The sequence below is a fragment of the Brachyhypopomus gauderio genome, chromosome 1, assembly GCF_052324685.1.
Source record: "Brachyhypopomus gauderio isolate BG-103 chromosome 1, BGAUD_0.2, whole genome shotgun sequence".
Lineage (NCBI taxonomy): Eukaryota > Metazoa > Chordata > Actinopteri > Gymnotiformes > Hypopomidae > Brachyhypopomus > Brachyhypopomus gauderio.
The window spans coordinates 2,807,371-2,825,222 of NC_135211.1; the positions used below are offsets into that span (position 1 = coordinate 2,807,371).

General features: G+C 46.2%; 2 protein-coding genes across 2 annotated transcripts; one reads left to right on the forward strand and one right to left on the reverse strand.

Annotated features, from left to right (window-relative positions):
- Positions 1 to 210: 210 nt before the first annotated feature.
- Positions 211 to 6,469, forward strand: bzw1a (basic leucine zipper and W2 domains 1a). The gene is made up of 12 exons (XM_077009719.1): positions 211 to 324; positions 1,304 to 1,376; positions 1,477 to 1,653; positions 2,236 to 2,330; positions 2,584 to 2,649; positions 2,760 to 2,895; positions 3,021 to 3,130; positions 3,488 to 3,658; positions 3,880 to 4,026; positions 4,766 to 4,904; positions 5,101 to 5,223; positions 5,509 to 6,469. Exons 2-12 carry the CDS (start codon positions 1,313 to 1,315, stop codon positions 5,538 to 5,540), a joined length of 1,260 nt encoding a protein of 419 aa, XP_076865834.1. The 5' UTR covers positions 211 to 324; positions 1,304 to 1,312; the 3' UTR covers positions 5,541 to 6,469.
- LOC143527411 (uncharacterized) lies at positions 5,757 to 14,378 on the reverse strand. The gene is made up of 3 exons (XM_077022614.1): positions 14,269 to 14,378; positions 10,470 to 11,235; positions 5,757 to 8,441 (listed from the first exon to the last, which is right to left on the reverse strand). The coding sequence occupies exons 1-3, from the start codon at positions 14,376 to 14,378 to the stop codon at positions 8,412 to 8,414; spliced, it is 906 nt and encodes a 301-aa protein (XP_076878729.1). The 3' UTR covers positions 5,757 to 8,411.
- Between the last annotated feature and the right edge of the window lie 3,474 nt (positions 14,379 to 17,852).

Sequence of the window (17,852 nt, forward strand, 5' to 3'; positions counted from 1 at the left end):
GCTAGCCGGGGGGGGGCGTTTTTTTTAATAAAGCATAAACGCCATAAAACTGAGGTTGTATTTTTCATAATTTGGCGTGTTCTGATTTATATTAAGACTCCACGTTGTTTAATTCATCTGCTGTTTGTAATCGAGCGCTCAAACCGAGGTTTTGATTAAACCCGCACCCCCCCACTCTCGCCAGTGTGCTGCTCCGCGTGGTTAACGCGCTGTGCGCAGGCGCAGACGCTCTCGCGTTCTGGGAGGGTTTCTGCTGCTTCGGGACGGCCATTGTATTGCTTTGTTCGCTGCTCCAAAAGCCGTTTTTTATCTGAATTAATTTCGGTGAGTCTCGCACGTAAACAGACACCCCGACACAGGCGTCGAGCGATAGTGTGGCGCCTACTCCAGCTGTCGCTCGTCTGTGGGGTATTTTAACGGTTTTGTCGCGTGACTGTTAGCATGTGTGTTGCTATCGCGTTAGCTCGCCTCCATCACCCGCGCGCCCAGTGCGGGTGTTGTCATGGGAACGGTGGGAGTACCGGGCGCGCGAGCGAGTCGTGTCCGTGCGGTTCCGGTACCGGCCGTCGTCCCGTCCCGGTGGTGTGGGGCGAGGCGCCGGTGGCTGGGCCCGGCCGCCCGCGGCGTGTGGAGGGAGCGGGGCTGGTGTGTAGGCCGCGGCCCGCGCTGGGTCACCGGACACGGTTATACGGTACACACGCGGGATTACCGGCGGAACCGGGACCCAAACTGGGTCGGGACGGCGTGAACGTGTCCGGGGACCGCGAGCTGGGGCTGCCGCTCGTTACCTCGCCGTTAGCTGCTAACTGTAGGCCGCTACCGACTCACTTCCGGAAGTACGTCGACACGTGATCTGGATGGCAAAGTCCTAGAGGCCTAAGACTATAACACGGTCCTCGATGGAGGCCTAAGACTATAACACGGTCCTCGATGGAGGCCTAAGACTATAACACGGTCCTCGATGGAGGCCTAAGACTATAGCACGGTCCTCGATGGAGGCCTAAGACTATAGCACGGTCCTCGATGGAGGCCTAAGACTATAGCACGGTCCTCGATGGAGGCCTAAGACTATAGCACGGTCCTCGATGGAGGCCTAAGACTATAGCACGGTCCTCGATGGAGGCCTAAGACTATAGCACGGTCCTAGAAAAATACCACATAATGCTGTCTGGATGTCTACTTCTTTGGGTTAGCTTAATATTAGGAGTTATAGTTTTACGCCATTGTGCCTGGTACTGTACATTCTTACCCTTACATGTCCTACACAGATGGTGGTGTTCATGTTGTGTACCTGTGTTAACAGGTGTCTTTTATGAATAATCAAAAGCAGCAAAAGCCAACGCTAACCGGCCAGCGTTTTAAGACTCGGAAAAGAGGTGAGACCATATTTATGTGTGTTTCGATAACTGTTGGTGTAATGCTTCCAATATATTACTTAACTGGGGTTTTCCTTTCTCCTCCTGTCACCCCTATCAGATGAAAAGGAGAGATTTGACCCTTCTCAGTTTCAAGAAAGTATTGTGCAAGGCTTGAACCAAACTGGCACTGACTTGGAGGCGGTAGCGAAGTTCCTTGATGCCTCTGGTGCCAAGCTTGACTATCGCCGGTATGCAGAGACTCTGTTCGATATCCTGGTGGCTGGCGGAATGCTGGGTAAGAAACCACTTTTGCTTAAAGTGGTTAACATGTAGCACATTTTTCCTATTACAGCCATCTGCTGTGCATGCTTAAATGTGAGGGAATAATTCACAAAATGGCATCAACATTTTGAAAACGCTCAAATATTATACTCCATGCTTGTCATGTGTGACTTTAAAAGACTAATGCAGTGCTATGGTCCTTAAAAATACTTATGATGTGCTGAATTCATAGACAAACATCGGCGAGTAGTCTGGACAGCTTTTGTGTAATATGGCATGTGTTTTAGACCCAGGAATAAGGCACAGATGCTCAAGCACTAAGCCCTGGGTGCTGAAACATCTGTATTTCATCTTTGAGTAATATTTCGAGTGCTGTCCGATTGCTCTCACTCGTTGGGCTAGTTTCCAATGTTTGAGAACACTGGTTCTTCTACTAACGTGTAAGTGTTCACTTTTGATGTCAATGTAAGCAGAATCCCATACATGGCCTGGTTTCATCTTGTAATTGTATTAATTTACCGTGTTGTGAAATTGTGGTTGTAAGTTGGTCTGGCGCCACGTTGAAGTGTCTTCCTTTTTGTCGTGCGTCACACAGCCCCGGGTGGGACCCTATCCGATGACATGAGCCGTACTGAGTTCTGTCTCTTTACGGCCAAGGAAGACCTGGAGACAATGCAAGCTTATGCTCAGGTAATAACCCTCTCCACCCCACCTGGGCCTGTTTTATTGAAGGACGTCCTCTAAAAAAGTGCCTGGAGTCAAATGGGCTATTCTCAGATTCCGTCAAGGCCAAAGATCAGAGTTTGTTGTCTAGGTTGCTTTGGCTAGACACGTTGGGTAAACAGTGTTTTATGAAAGTGTCTGAGACTGAAATGGAGTTGTATTGAAATGACAGCATTTCTCTTCCCCTGCATTAAATGTGCCTGAACTTGTCTGGCTGTAGGTTTTTAACAAGCTGATCAGGCGGTACAAGTACCTGGAGAAAGGCTTTGAGGAGGAGATCAAGAAGGTGAGGTGCCCTGCTAGCAGAGTGGCTAACCTCAACTCTGCAGGCCTGGAGTGTCGGGCCCCCGCGTCTGGAATGAGGGGTCCTAATGCTCTTGTTTTACTGTCCTGCAGCTGCTGCTGTTTTTAAAAGGGTTCACTGAGTCGGAGCGCAACAAGCTGGCCATGCTGACGGGCATCCTGCTGGCCAACGGGAATATCTCCGCGTCCATCCTGAACAGCCTCTTCAACGAGAACCTGGTCAAAGAAGGTAAATCGCAGCATCCGACTGACCCGGGTATATACCTGGGTATAGCAGCCTCTTCAAGGGCACAGGGCCGCTCACTTCAGAACCCAGGCTGCGGTGCTAATGGCAATCACATGTTTGTTTTCCAGGTGTGTCTGCTGCCTTCGCTGTCAAACTGTTTAAATCCTGGATTAATGAGAAGGACATCAACTCTGTTGCTGGCAGTCTGCGCAAAGTTGGCATGGATAACAGGCTGATGGTAGCGTATCTGAGCCCTCATACCGTGTCACACTGATATAGCTGCTGGAAAATGCTGATGGCCTAAACAAGTTTGTCATTGTACTTGTTTGTCCAATGCTGACTGCGCCGGGTTGGGTTTAAAGTGGTACTGGTAGTTATGGGGTGTTGCTCAAGGTCTTAAACACGTAATGGTCCTTGCAGCTTGTGATCTTTGTGATCTTGTTATTTTCACATGTGATGTTGAGCGTGTTCGTGCACTCTGCACCATTCGTGAGCCGAGCCTAGCGTGTCGGAGCAGGAAAGGCCCTGGAGGCGTTCGGGTGAGCCCCAGCGAAGCGTGCCGCTAATCGCTAATTAGCGTTCGTTGACTTTGCAGGAGCTGTTTCCTGCCAACAAGCGGAGCTGTGAGCACTTCTCCAAATACTTCACGGACGCCGGGCTGAAGGAGTTGTCTGACTTCGCCCGCAACCAGCAGTCCATTGGGGCCCGTAAGGAACTGCAGAAAGAGCTACAGGAGCAAATGTCCCGTGGAGAAACCCTAAAAGATGTGAGTCCCTCTCCCCACCCCCCCTTAGACATGGACGTTCAAACTAAAGCTTTATCTCATTTCCTTTCTTTAGTTTTTTCTTAATCATGCACATTATGATGCACTGTTCAAGTATCGTGCTCAAGCACTTTCTCTCCTGCCATTTCTGGAGCTCCTTCGCAATGTTCCTCTGCGCCTGGTTTGACCCAGTCGTTTGATTGCTGTCCTCTGCGCCGCTGCAGATAATCGCATACGTGCGAGAGGAAATGAAAAAGACCAACATGTCTGAGCAGACGGCCATTGGCATGGTGTGGACCAGTGTCATGAGCTCCGTGGAGTGGAACAAGAAAGAGGAGCTCGTCACCGAACAAGCCATCAAACACTTGAAGGTGCCGTCAACCTGTAACCACAGCAGTTAGCGTTCGCTTCTGGTAACCCAAGCAAAGGCTTATTTGCACCAAGCTATTGTCATGTTTGAGTGCCTTGGAACACGTTTTGTTAGCACTGTGTATTGGCCACGATTTAGCCGGGCGGTCGTAGCCTGGTTTAAGAGGGTGTTGAAGGAGATGAGGTGTTGGCTGGTCCCAGGTCAGGGACCACCGGCAAAGCGCCAGTGCGTCGCATTTTAAATGCTGATCCAACAATCTGATTTAATTCTGCTCACTCGCCAGATCTGTCTGCTGATCTGAATCCTTCAAATTATAAAGCATTTCCTGTCTAATACTGCAAACACACTTCCGTTGGTCAGAAAACCCTCTCGGGATGAGAGGCTGGGTTGTCCGGTTGTGCCAGCCATGCATGTTGAACTTGATGGCATGTAGAATATACGGCATGCAGCTGTGGTGGGGGAAGATAGGGTTATACATGTATTGATCTTGAGGAAATGAATAAAAATGAGTATTTTGGAATATTCTTATATGGACATTGGGATCAGCATTGGTACTTCATGGGGGATTTTAGCGAGGTTTCACTACTGCATTGTTACTAGTTTAGTTTCAGTTTTGTTGAACATGTTCAGTTAGTTTGTTTCCCTGCTTTAAGCCCTGGTTATGGTGCAATGAGGTTGGTTACGTTAAAGGGTTTATAAGTGAGTTTCCATTAACACGCCACGCTCTCTCCGTGTTGCAGCAATACAGCCCCTTGCTGAAAGCGTTCACCTCCCAGGGTCTGTCCGAACTCACGCTGCTTCTGAAGATCCAGGAGTACTGCTACGACAACATCCACTTCATGAAGGCCTTCCAGAAGATCGTTGTACTGCTCTACAAAGGTGTGTTCCCACGGCAAGCTTGGCGCTCATGCTGTCTTCCTGACTAATGGCCTGAAGACTGGTTGCAATGAACTTGTTAAAATCGCAGCGTTCTGAAGCAATGCTACTTTATCTGTTTGAATAAAACAAGATCTGTGGATCCTTGTATGATGGAAAGTGACTGTGGTTTGTTCTCCGTTTGGTTTGTGGTCTCCAGCTGACGTCTTGAGTGAGGAGGCCATTCTGAAGTGGTACACTGAAGGCCACGTGGCCAAAGGCAAGAGTGTCTTCCTGGAGCAGATGAAGAAGTTTGTGGAGTGGCTGAAGAATGCGGAGGAAGGTAACCAAGGGCTTCCTGAACGGAGCTTTAACTAGTACAGAGTTTGGTGTCGTGGGGGTGGAGAGGGTGTAGTTCACAATGTTTTGGGGAAAGACTGGATCCTGTTTAAGAACGATGTCGTTCCCAAGTAAGATCATCCAGGTCTGACCATCTTTAAACGTCATGACGCAGTAAGCATTAGGTGATCTGTTAGATATTTCTCATCTATAAAGACTGGTCTTCAGTTTGTTGACACATTTGTCCAAGGGTATCTCCAGCAGACCTGTGATCTGTTGTGTGTTGCAGAGTCTGAATCTGAGGAAGAGGAGGGAGATTAAGCAGCTTTGTTTGTGAACAGCAGCAACCTGGCGTCCGCTAACAGAGGAGCTGCTCCATGTTTGTTACAGAAGTGCTCGTCTTTGGGTTCTGTTTGGGTTTTTTTTTTATTTTTTATTCTACCTCTTTTTTTTTTTTTTTTTTTTCAACCATAACATTTAGATGTCATTTAAGGGCTTTGTAATAAAAGGTTAATTTTAAGGTTTTTTTTTTCTACCTAATCTTAAGGTTTACACTTAAAAACGGCACAAGTTGTGAATCGCAGACCCTTTTGTAATCATTCTCACAGCGGTCAAGTGTTGTCGTGTTTGGACATCTTAAATTAAGCCAACTGGTTCCTTTTAAGGATGTAACATTCCATGAGATTTAGCCAGTATTGCTCCATTTAGTTTAATGCGAAGATCACCCCTCTTGGTTTGTTTTCTTTAGCATAATAATGCCTTGATGTCCTTTACCCCTTAAGACAAATGTACACACAGGTCTCCCCAAGATATAGCGGATCAAGTTAAATGCATCTTTATTGAGTTCTCAGATTGAGTTGAACATTCCAGTTCATAAGCGACTGTGTGTAGCACATGGACGTTAGCGTCACGTTTAGTGTAGGTCCAGGGATTAAGAGGTGGGGTGTGGTTTCCAAACCTCTCTGTTAATCAGCTACCTGAGACACAACGGGGGGAGTGTGGGTTTAAAATACTGGGCTACATTTCCAACTGTTCCCTTTACTGTAAGACGTCTCTTTACTGTAAAGTTGTTGCCAAAGGTTTCAGCCCCCCCGGTTCACAGTCTTTGAGCTGCGTCATGCTGAGAATTTGCTCATTTGCCCCTTTAAATGTTTCCTGACGTCTCCTCTGATGCATCACCATCTTTACTTTGAGTTTCTTTAATCTGGTTACCTATTTGACTTTTTTAAGAAATAAAAGTTAGAAGTATTTGGGTGCCTTTGCTTGACTATTTTACAAACTTACAAATGTTGAATGTGTGCTAGTGGCCAGGTGGATAGGAAGTGCTGCCGTCTGCTGGGTTTGATGTCAAACGAATGTGTAATGGTTTCCAAACGAGCCATCAACAATGTTCAAGACCATCCAGCCAAATGAGGTCCTCGGGATTTGTAGTTTTGAGAGCCGCTTGCTTTCTGTCATATCCACTAGATGGCGCTGTAAACCTTACTGTTTCCCCTCGCAGGTTAGGGTTGTCTTGTCTCCATGTGCTTAACGCATCCACGGGAGCATGTTTTTGAGAATAATTTAATTTTAAGTCACATGAGTACAGACAATAATGATTGTACAAAAACATGATTAATAGCAGCGTTGACATTGTTCGCCATGTGCAAAGGACAATTTCAGAAAGCAATTCAAGTATGTTGACGGTTTTAAATTCCATGGAAGTAATATATAGAGGTAGTCCATAATCCATGAAAAGAAAAAAAACATGCATTTCTACGGTCCGAGCAACAGACTTAAACTGATCTACTGTTAGGTTTTAATTATTTCTTTCAAACGTTAAAGGTTCACCGTATTTCTAGCGTCGGATCCGTTTTTGTAACTGCAGCACTGAGTTCTGGTTCAGAAGCAGCTGGGCTGTGTTCCCCTATCTGCCCCATGAACGACCAAGAGAAAGCGGACCGGACCCTTAGTCTGCAGTGCCGCTCGTGCTGGACGAGTTTGCAGACTAGGTTTGTATACGTTTCAAAACTCAGACATTTGTGCAAGATATGCCAGTAAAAGTAAACATCGTTTTCTTTTATCAATTCTATTATGCACCCCAACTATCATGAAGCAACTTAATTCAAACTCAAAACTCAACTTGCAGAATGTTTAAAAGCTCTCTCGCGTTTACTTTAAGCTTTATTCATTCAGGTTCTGAGGAAGCCAGTCCGAATGGACCTGCGGTGTAGTCTCCACACGCGGGACCGAGAGGAGTGCTGCCTTCTACAACCATCTCAATCGACCCAAACATCTCAAGTTCAACGTTTCCATTGGGTGTTTTTAAGAGACTCCAGACTATTGCTATGAACACTGATGAATGTGGTGCAGGTATCAGCAGGTGCGCGGACCCGTCTCCTGGTGCCGTATGAACACTGATCAATATTACTGAACGTGTGGCTGGGTGACACCACCCTCGCCTCCTGCACCACTACACAAACACGTGCTGCTTCTAATGTTTACAGGGGTGTGGAGATTAAAAAAGGGCTTTTCAGTGGTCAGCACATCCTTTCTTTTAGAAGAAAGATCAATTTCATGCCTTCTGCACTTTAATAGTGCAGGGAGGTGCCCACTTTGGTGAAATAAACGTCTTGGATCAGACTGGTCAGCTGTTTTTTTAAGGGAGGGTGGTTCTTCTTTTAGGTGTTAATACATTTCCACCATATATGTAATATCTGAAGATCACGGGTCCCTCCTGCGTGGAGGACACGGCGCGCGCTCTGTGTAGACCCCGACACGGCGCGCGCGCACCAAATCTGCAGGGGGGCACGAGGAGAGCGCTCGCGCTGCGTATTGACAGCGACCGCTGCAGCCCGGGGGAGGTGGGGTGGGGGGGTCCGGTTACCGTCATGTGAGGCGCGAGGGCCACGCGGGGCTCTTATTTAAGGAGCGCCCCGATGAGACTCACTCCACCCGACACTGAAATAACCTGCCAGGTGCTTCTTTACACACCGGCTCCGGTTACAGGCATCAAAACAAGAGCACACACGCACACGTTACACACGTGTACCCGCAGGGGGAAAATAAGTGCATCTCGGTGTTCTGATATCTCTTTTTCTCACATATTTGAAGATTTAGGGAAAAAAATACAGTTTTTTTGTCTGTACAAGGTGAAGAGTCTTTACATGTAAACGTTGATGGGTTGCGCGTCTTATCCGCCGCTCGCGCCTCTCACACGCCGTGTTTCTCCCCGGCTCGCATCTGCAATGCACGCACACACACACACACACACACACATTAAAGACGGAGTTGTTCAAAAAGCAAAACAGAACTACATATTCATGTTACTGCCGCTTCGTTACACCACATATGTTTATTCTCAACTCATGGAAGAGACTCTTAACTCGTGCTAGCACGTGTCCCGTATGCAGGTCTTACAGGTAACAGGTGTTTATCCTGCGCAAACAAGTTTTTGATCTCATCATTTCAGTTAAACATGAGTATGCAGTTATAAAGCAATGACCTTGTTGACAGGAATAGGCATACGTATTGACATTGTGCAATTTCCATATAATTTCTGGAATAAAAGATCCGTTGCAGTACTGATCTGATGATCTTACATGTGGACAGTGAACACAGATCAATCCAGATGTAAACAGTGAAAGCACCTTATATGATGTGAGGCCTCTGTTCTACACAACTGTCTTAGAGTGACACCGGGTCATGCTGTCGAAAGACCCGTAAGAGCCTGTAAGACCCGTAGGGCCTGTAGCCTGTAAGACCCGTAAGAGCCTGTAAGACCCGTAGGGCCTGTAAGACCCGTAAGAGCCTGTAAGACCCGTAAGAGCCTGTAATTAGCAAAATCAGCATGTGACACAAGAATGTGTCGACATCATCTTTTCTTCTACCCAGTGGCCTGCGTTTCCCCGCGTTGCTGTGCTTCATCAAGTGTGACTGGCAGATTAAGGATGTCAGACTGGTTCTTCTTCATGATCTGTGGTGCCCGGTGCAACTCTCTGCAGACCATTTGGTCCAGTCTGTTTTGGATTCCCTCCCCCTGAGGTGGGCGTGACAAACATGGCCGCGTGACCCGACAACTCTGCTCTCACACTGCACCTGACTCCTCTTCGTCATCCAGTGAATCAGGGCCGTCGGATCGCACGACACGAGTAACATGAACAGCGCGTGCGGGGGACATCAGCTCCGTGGACGAGGAGATCCCACCTAGATGTTTCCCCCCTACCCACTGCATCTTGCAGCCATTTCCATGTGATGTGACCTCTCGACACTTTAGAGAGTAACAATATACTCTGAAGACCAAACCACGAGCATCCACCTACGCTCGCAGCCCGCATCTTCCACTCTCAGCTCCGTTACTCCACGTCTGAGCGTACGGGGCGTTACAGAGTGTCCTTCACGCTGCTCCCATGTTACTTCACTCATGTCTCGCACCTCAGACATCAGAAGCTCGGGGGAAACCGAACCGGCCGTAGCGGGTGTAGCGCTGTTGTAGCACCTAACCGGGACCCGATCATTTGACTGTTGTTTTCTCGACCTACGGGAAGGTCAAAGGGTTTTTTCTGACAACATGGCCGCAGTGTTCTTCTAAGTGGTGAAGGACACAAGCACAGAGGTCTCCCATCATCCAAACTCACATAAGGTGTTTCCTCTATATACGACATTCAGTGTGGGTGATGCACTATTATTAAACAACATTCCTTCCCTACCATGTCGGTCAGAGTATTTAACATATTAAATGCAAAGTATTTGAAAGAACTTTTGTTATGTGTCTATTAATAAATGTTGTTCTTTACTTCACGAAATGTGGACGTTTATATTAAAGTTAATTTATTGCTGCATGGCATCTGTTTGAACTCAAGGTTCAGTGCTAAGCTAAAGCAAATAAAACATGAAAAGTAGGGCATGAAACATGAAAATCTGTGAGGGCAGATTTAAGCTCTGAACAGAGCTGTAGAGGGCACAGACTGGAAGACGTAACCTGGTTGCCAGTGGTTACGTCCATAGGTTACGATGTGCAAGTAAACATTTAAAAAGTTGAACTGGAAAGTTTATTAAAGTTTAACTATTAAACTATAAATAATTATGACAGTTAGTTGGCAGAGATATGAAATAGATTTGTGAAGTAAAATGAGAATGTAATGTATTTAACATTACGCAGAACGATTTTTTTATTTTATCTTGGACTGAGGTTTCTCTTTGTCAGCAACCACAGCAGAACATTATTAAACACTGCAGGAGCCCAACTGACCTCACCGAATGGACACTCACCATTTTTCTCTGGTTTCCAAGGCAGAAGGTGCAGATGGGTCTGAGGGAGGGGTGTGTTCGGGCGGCACCGCCCTGCAGGACGGTACGGTACTGTAGGCACGGCTGCCCGTCGCTACAGGTCTCGCCCAGTAGCAGCACGTTGGCCAGGTGTGAGATGTAGCTGGACGCCAGACGCAGTGTCTCGATCTTGGAGAGTTTGCGGTCCGCGGGCTCGGTGGGGATGAGGGTGCGCAGGGCGCTGAACGCCGTGTTGACGCTGTGCGTGCGGTCCCGCTCTCTCGCGTTGGCAGCCTGCCGCTGCTTGCTCACGCCGGCCAGCCGACGGGGCAGCCGGTACCGTCTCGCCCTGCTGCCCGCACGCCCGGGGCTGCCCGCACCCGTGGACCTGCCCGAGCTCTCGCTGCCGCTGTCCAGCTCGTCGGGGTCAGACGCTGGGGGTCCGTGGAGGTCGTGGGAGCCCAGGGGGTCGTGGGCCGGCCCGGGCAGTGGCCGCTCGCCCCCCGCGGGCTTGCTGGCAGGCAGGGAGGGAGAGCTGGTCGGGGCCGGGGCTCCGAGCCCTGGCTGAAGCTCCTGGCTGCCCATTCTGCAGTGCGGCGAGTGAAAATAGCGACACAGCTGCAGCCGATCCAGTGACGAGGGGTCCGGCCACACGCCGCCCACACCACCTCCGCACACCGCTGCCAGCTCAACGAAGCCGGCCTGGGATTGGCTACGAGCGAGCGGGTCCCACACACACCACCTGTCACACTCACCCGGGAGGGAGAGGCTGGTGTATTTATAACACATACACACACGCAGACACACAAACCCGGAGGTCGGAGGTCAAAGGTCGTCATAATAAACGCATGACTTCTACCCATTGCTGAGGAGGAAGTGGACAGGCTTTTCCCCCAGAAAACATGCCAATGCTTTTTTTTCTCTGCAGTCTACATCACTCCTCATTTAATTATGTTTCATTTCACATAGATGTTTTTAATACTTTAAAGGACAAAATGATTAATTTAAAAGAAAACTATGAACAAATAAAATACAAAATAAAAACAACAGTTTTAGAAGCGAGTTTCCAAGCCAAGATGTCATGCTGAAATAAATCACTTCTTAGACTGAACAGCTGTGTTGTAGGATTTTAGGCCTCAACTTTTTGTCTGGCCAAGAGGCGTAAATATCTGATTTTTAAATAGCCTTCACCACCAGATGGCAGTGTTTCATTGATATATAGTTTCGGTTCTCTGTCTAGTCCTCTGGAGCTCACTCTGTTTTACTCCTCCATCTCCCCCCCCTCGCTGGAGCATGAATCTCCCGCCACAACCCTCATGTTCTGGGGGACATTATGGCTGTGGCAGCAAAATCATGCTCCTGTCACCACGGTAACTTCAGCGCTGTCCGACATTATGTTCCCGCTCTTTAGCCTGTGGCCAAACTGCTAGCGTGAGCCACATGCTGCATGATATAGAGGTCTGGTGTTCTCCTTCATAGTGGTATTCCAACATTGTCTTATACAGTCCTAATCGAATGCTCTAGTAAGAGTCTGAACATGCTCTTGTTTGGTCCAGAAAGTTGGTAATTAGAGGCCATACAAGAAACAGAAAGTTATTGATCATATTAGCTTGATATTATCAACATGGCTGCCCATTAAAATGGATATTGAATACAAAATGCTGTTCCTGACATGCTGATCAGACCAGCCTGACCACCAGGAACCCTCCACCTATATCGATTGGTTCATCTGCTTGTCCATCGGACCGGCCTGCCCACCTGACCCTACCTGGACTTACTCCTCAGAACTTAGTTCCTGCTATGAATCAACACACCAGTTTAGGTCACAAGATGGTGTTAGTACCTACAATTATGAAAGTTCCAGGAAGGGAAGAGCATTTTCATACACATCTCTCAAACTGTGGAAAAACCCCTTTTCTGTTTTTTTCTCCTTTTTTGTTTCAGTCTCTATTTTTAAGTCTAGGTTGAAACATTTGTTTAGTCAAGGGGACTAAAAGAGAGATTCTCCTCATCTGCTCTTCAGACCAGCCTGACCACCACGAACCCTCTAGCGTTAGCTTTAGCTTAACTCTCCTAAAGTGGGTAAACTTGTGGCTGGTTGTCATGGAGACATTCACAATACCCAACATCACCTCCACTTCTGACTCAGACTGTAAATACTAGTTAGATTTCACCAAATAATCTGAACACCTCTCCCAAATATTGATTAGTCATTTCTCACGTCTTATAAGGTACTCTTGTAAATTTATAGCAAGTTAATGTTTATGTGTGTTGCTTTGCTATCCACCGGAGGTTGGGTTCCTCTCCTGAGCTCTGGTTCTTCTCAAGGAGCTATTTCTCTTGCTCTCAGGGGGGTTGTCCTTGATACTGTCATCTGGGCTTGCTCCTAGGGGTTTCGTCCTGGATTAACCGTGAAGACGGTTTCTGTAAAGCTCATATGTGACAACACATTGTATAAAGGGCTATGCATGAACTTTTGAACTGTAACTGAATCTTAGAATCAATCAGTGAATTTGTGAGTCAACGCAGGAATATTTCTGAGAAGCTTGGAAGAAGACACAGATGCAGACTACGCTTATGAATAAAACTAATGTTGAATCCACAAGTACGAGGTGGCCATATACAGTCTGGGTCTGCAAAACCTTCATTTCCACTCTTTCAGAACATCTAGTTCAAGGGAACACGTCATGGTGAACAGGATTACATTATAGAACTACTGTTTGTCCATGTATCCTCTGCTGATTGTAATCGGCAACAGGCAGAGCCGTGTCTAATGCGAATTCAGCAAGTCAGGACTGTAGCACTGTAAAACAGAAGGTTGCATGTGCTACATGTAGGCTGAAGTAAAGCGGAAGGTAGCGTATGTGTCCTTAAGGAGCTTGTTTCAGACATGCTGCAATCTTAATTCAACTTCAGACCTCAGAAATAATAAGATAAAATCCCATTGCTTTAATTACAATCCAGAGTCATAAACTAATACACTCAACAGACCCTATATTAACTCTAAATACTAACACCGGAGTTACTATTAACATATGAATCTCAGATAATCTCTGAAGGGTGATACATTGGTGAAAGTAGAAAGAAAGAAAAGGAAAGAAAAAAAAAGACAGATCCTTGAAGAGGTCCTTAATGTCTGCTGCTAATGGAAGCCCAAGTTAATAATAGTAGTTCAGGGCCAGTAACTTCCTAAAAACCATTCTACACACTCCCACCAGACATTATCAAATCAATGGGATCCTGGATCTTGATTATCTAAAATGATGTTAGTGTTCTAAAATCATTTGATTTGATTAAGGTAGATCAGAAGACAAGAGAGGGAAAGTGAGATGTTTGCTGTCCCTGCACTAATAACTCAACTGATAAAGTTTTATTAATTAGCTGCTGAGCTAACCTGGGTATAGTAGTGCAGGTGGAGCACAGAAGCCAAGCAGAGCTGGCATACCTTTGGATCATCGGGCATATATAGAAACGATGTCTAGGGTTGAGGTGGAGGATGGATAGCCACAGGAGATGTTGGACCATACGTCCTGGTGTTTGAGGAATGGCCTGAGACACAGCCATAGAGCAATCTCCTCACCCACCCCGCTCTCTCTGCGTGATTTGTCGAGGAGATGTTTCTTCACCCTTCTGGGTTAACAGTGCAGTAAAGTTATTTTCCCTTGCTGTGCCATAAATTATCAACCGTTCCCCCCATAAAAGAACTGCAGGGGGTTCTTCTACAGATTCTTTGTAGATGCAATAGCGGCATGGCACTGGTAAATATGGAACATGCTTTGGTGTTTCCCATTTTATGTCCCACTGCAGTTTTGGAGAGGCGTCCCCGGGGAACCGTGGAATGGTAACGCTCCATGGCACCCGGGTGCTGGTCAGCTGCCTCTCCCCCACCTCTGTGCCAAAGCCACAGCTCATCATCTGATGCACGGTGCAACATTAGGCCGACCCAAACCGACCCAACCCGACCCAAACCCACCCAAACCGACCCAACCCGACCCAACCCGACCCAAACCGCACCGGCGCTAGTTCGCCTTGACGGTTCTGCCTTTCTCCAGCACTCCTTCTGTCACCCAGGAAACCATACTGCCTCCCTAATTTGTCTTTATCTTCTTCTCTATCCATCTCTCTGCTATCCACTCCCTGTCCCACTACCCCTCCTCTCTCCCTCCTATTCTCTCCCTCTCCTTCCTCAACCTCCCCCCTCCCCCCCTCCCTCCTCTCTCCCACTTTATCCATCTTCCTCCTTCTTTCTTTTTCCACCTCACCCCCCTCTCTCACTACCTCTCTTCCCATTTCCCTCTCTCTCTCTCTCTCTCTCTTCTTCACCCTCTGGTGAAATCTTCAATATCAAGGGAAGGGTCCCAGTGCAGAAAGACAGGCTCCTGTCTATCTCTAGCTAGAGTAATAAGGAACTCCCATTAAGAGTTCATGGTCTTACATTTGTTGAAATAAGTGCCGTATCTTGACTCTGGCCCCCGTAAAACAGGGACTTTAACGACAGATATGAAATGTATGTTCTAACATGCAGTTAATGTGCTCCAGAAAGAACTGGTACGAACAGAACTGCAGTGGTCGGTTCAGCTCATCTGTATGTACGTACTAAAGCGGAGAACAGCAGTGTCTTCTGTTGTGACCCAATCCCCAGATGGTCCAATTACAGTGTGGGGTTGTGGGTAGAGCTGCCTTCGTCTCCCAACCACACACACATCTAAACACACAGTCATTAACAGCACAGGAGGAGTCTGGAACACACATACACATACCAGCAGAGTAATCCTCTCAACTCACGGTCTCACATGCACGCACACACACACAGAATAGGTGGCAGAGAGAGGACTATGCCACAGCTAATTATTTTTTGCATGTATCAGAGCTGTATTCTTACCACTCCAACAGCCCAACTGCAAACACTTTGTCTGGTACAGAAAGCTGGCAGAAAAGATATAAATGAATCATAAATTTGGCTTGCAAGTGAATCACTTAGTACTGAATTACTCTGAGTGACTGCAAAGAGCATTTTTGGTTGTGGGTGGATACACTGCAAATGAAGAGTGAAGCCATAACAGCAGGAGATCACAACAGCAGGGGTTCCTACAGCAGGAGATCACAACTGCAGGGGTTCCTACAGCAGGAGATCACAACTGCAGGGGTTCCTACAGCAGGAGATCACAACTGCAGGGGCTCCTACAGCATCAGGAGATCTTGAGGAGATGGGTTGGAGTTGAACTCTACAGGGTAATATGGCGTTAAAATAGGACCTAATGTTTTGAGAATCAAAAAACAGAATCCATAACCAAGAGATTACGTTTTGTAATTGAGAAAACTGTCGTTAATATTGAGAGTTAAAAAAGCTGGATTGTAAACACAATATTTATGTTTTCAATAGTCTATTTTGAGTTTAATATTCTTGAAGAATCCGTTTTTGTTTTCGTTGCGCCTTTTCTCGTTCGCGCTTCTCTCGGTCTCGCTCTCGCCTCCAGAAGTTTCTCGCTTTTGAATTTTGGCGTGGTTGACGTGGCCGATGGTCTGGTCTAGGGCTGGGTATCGATTCAAATTCCAAGAATCGATCCGATTCCGATTCTGAAGATTAAGAATCGATTTATTTCGATTTAATCCGATTTAATCGATTCGATCCGATTCGATCCAATTCGGGGTTTAGTGTTATTAAAAATGTATTTATTTGAGCTGTTTCCTGACTATGTACAGAAGCAACATGTTAAAACTAGTATTATATCAATATTAATCAGCAAATAGTTACTGGTAGTTGGTAGTTACTGATGGCTGGAAGACTGGTGAAAAGGGTAATCATAAATATACCTTCAAGAAAGGTAATCCAGGACAATAAACAGAGGACATCTTTGAGGTGTCTATATCTGCAACAGTGGACTCCTACTGGGACACTAACCAGTGCATTATTATTATGATTGAAATAATTAAGAAGTCACCCAAAAGCTGTTGCTACCAAATGCATTTTTATTTTAAAAGTGCTCACACTTAATAAACTGAAAGTATAAAATGTAAACGTGTATTTTTCTTTAAAGTGAGAATATAATAACAGAACTGTCACGTTACGGTCCCCGACCCCTCCCTGTTGGGCGTGTGTTAACGTTGTCTGCGTCTACTCGTCTGCGTATCTCCACGGGTGCGGGTGCATCTTGTGATAATCCTCACCTGTGGCTCGTCTCGTCATCACGTGGGGTTTGTGTGGTTTGTCCATTTAATGTGCGTTCGCGCAGCGTCCTGTGCTCGTTGTTGTTTGAGTCACACATGTTCTATGTAAACGTGTTTTATGTGCGCTGTCTGCGCTTCGGTAAATGTAATAAACGTAACGATTTGGAAAGTGCAAAGGATTCTGTCTCGTCCATCGCCTTGCGCCCAACGTTACAAGAGCATTTTTAACTTTTTTAAACTGTAAAAACACTGGGTAAACTGTCAGTGACATGGACTAAATGTAAATAGTCACTGACACTGGATAAATTGTCCTTCTGTTTTTAGATTGCCGATTTGACTATCGTCGTTACCGTCACTGTCCGTCGCCATGTTGTTTTACAGTTAGTTAGACCGAGCACGCCAGTGTGAATTCAGTGACGAGGCGGGGGTAAAAGTTCACTAAAAAATCGATCTTTGGACGTACGAATCGATAATCAGATCATCATATGCGAATCGATTCTGAATCGGAAAATCGATTTTTTCAACACAGGCCTAGTCTGGTCTGTGGTTAAGCTGAGGTACAAGGAGGCGGGGCTTCTGCTGGGGATCTGAGCAATGGCTGTAGTGAAGAAGACAAGAGCTTTAACGGGCCTCTCCATCGTGCATCGTGGGGCCTCGATCTCCGTATATCGCTGACCACTTTCCCGCTGTGTAGTTGTCTTACAGATGCCATGATCTCAGCAGTTCACAATCTTAAATTAAGATATAAAGCTTAATTGGTTCGAACCTATTTCTCAATGTAATATGTGATCATTGTGATATATGTACAATAGAGCTAGTCAAGTATCATACGATGTCATCCTTTCCAAGCATCAAAAATATGTATGCTTTTGCATTAAATATAGTTAAAATATACATAGTGTCTATGTGTTTTATACCATATAAAAGAAAATTTAATTACCTATTATTTGGCATCATTTGGTCGTCCAGCCATAGGATCAATCTCTGGGAATCTACAACGAAAATAAGGCCATAAAAATCTTGAATTTTGAAGCATTTTTAAAAAACATCAACAATAAAAATACATAGCTCTTAAGGCAAGCAAGGTACAAGATCAAAGTAACTAAGATTTTTAGTTAATTTAGACTTTGGAGAATAGGAATAATATCAGTTTCAATAAGTTTAATGAAAAAGTTCGTAGAAGCTAGGACAAACCTAGAGTGCTCAGTGAAATAAGTT

Coding starts and splice junctions, on each gene's coding strand:
- LOC143527411 (XM_077022614.1), bottom strand. CDS start 14,378: ATGAGCTGTGGCTTTGGCACAGAGGTGGGGGAGAGGCAGCTGACCAGC. Junction 11,236..14,268: donor GACGCCTCTCCAAAACTGCA/GTGGGACATAAA, acceptor TAAATACACCAG/CCTCTCCCTCCCGGGTGAGT. Junction 8,442..10,469: donor TTGGAAACCAGAGAAAAATG/GTGAGTGTCCAT, acceptor CGTGCATTGCAG/ATGCGAGCCGGGGAGAAACA.
- bzw1a (XM_077009719.1), top strand. CDS start 1,313: ATGAATAATCAAAAGCAGCAAAAGCCAACGCTAACCGGCCAGCGTTTT. Junction 2,331..2,583: donor CAATGCAAGCTTATGCTCAG/GTAATAACCCTC, acceptor GTCTGGCTGTAG/GTTTTTAACAAGCTGATCAG. Junction 2,896..3,020: donor CGAGAACCTGGTCAAAGAAG/GTAAATCGCAGC, acceptor TTTGTTTTCCAG/GTGTGTCTGCTGCCTTCGCT.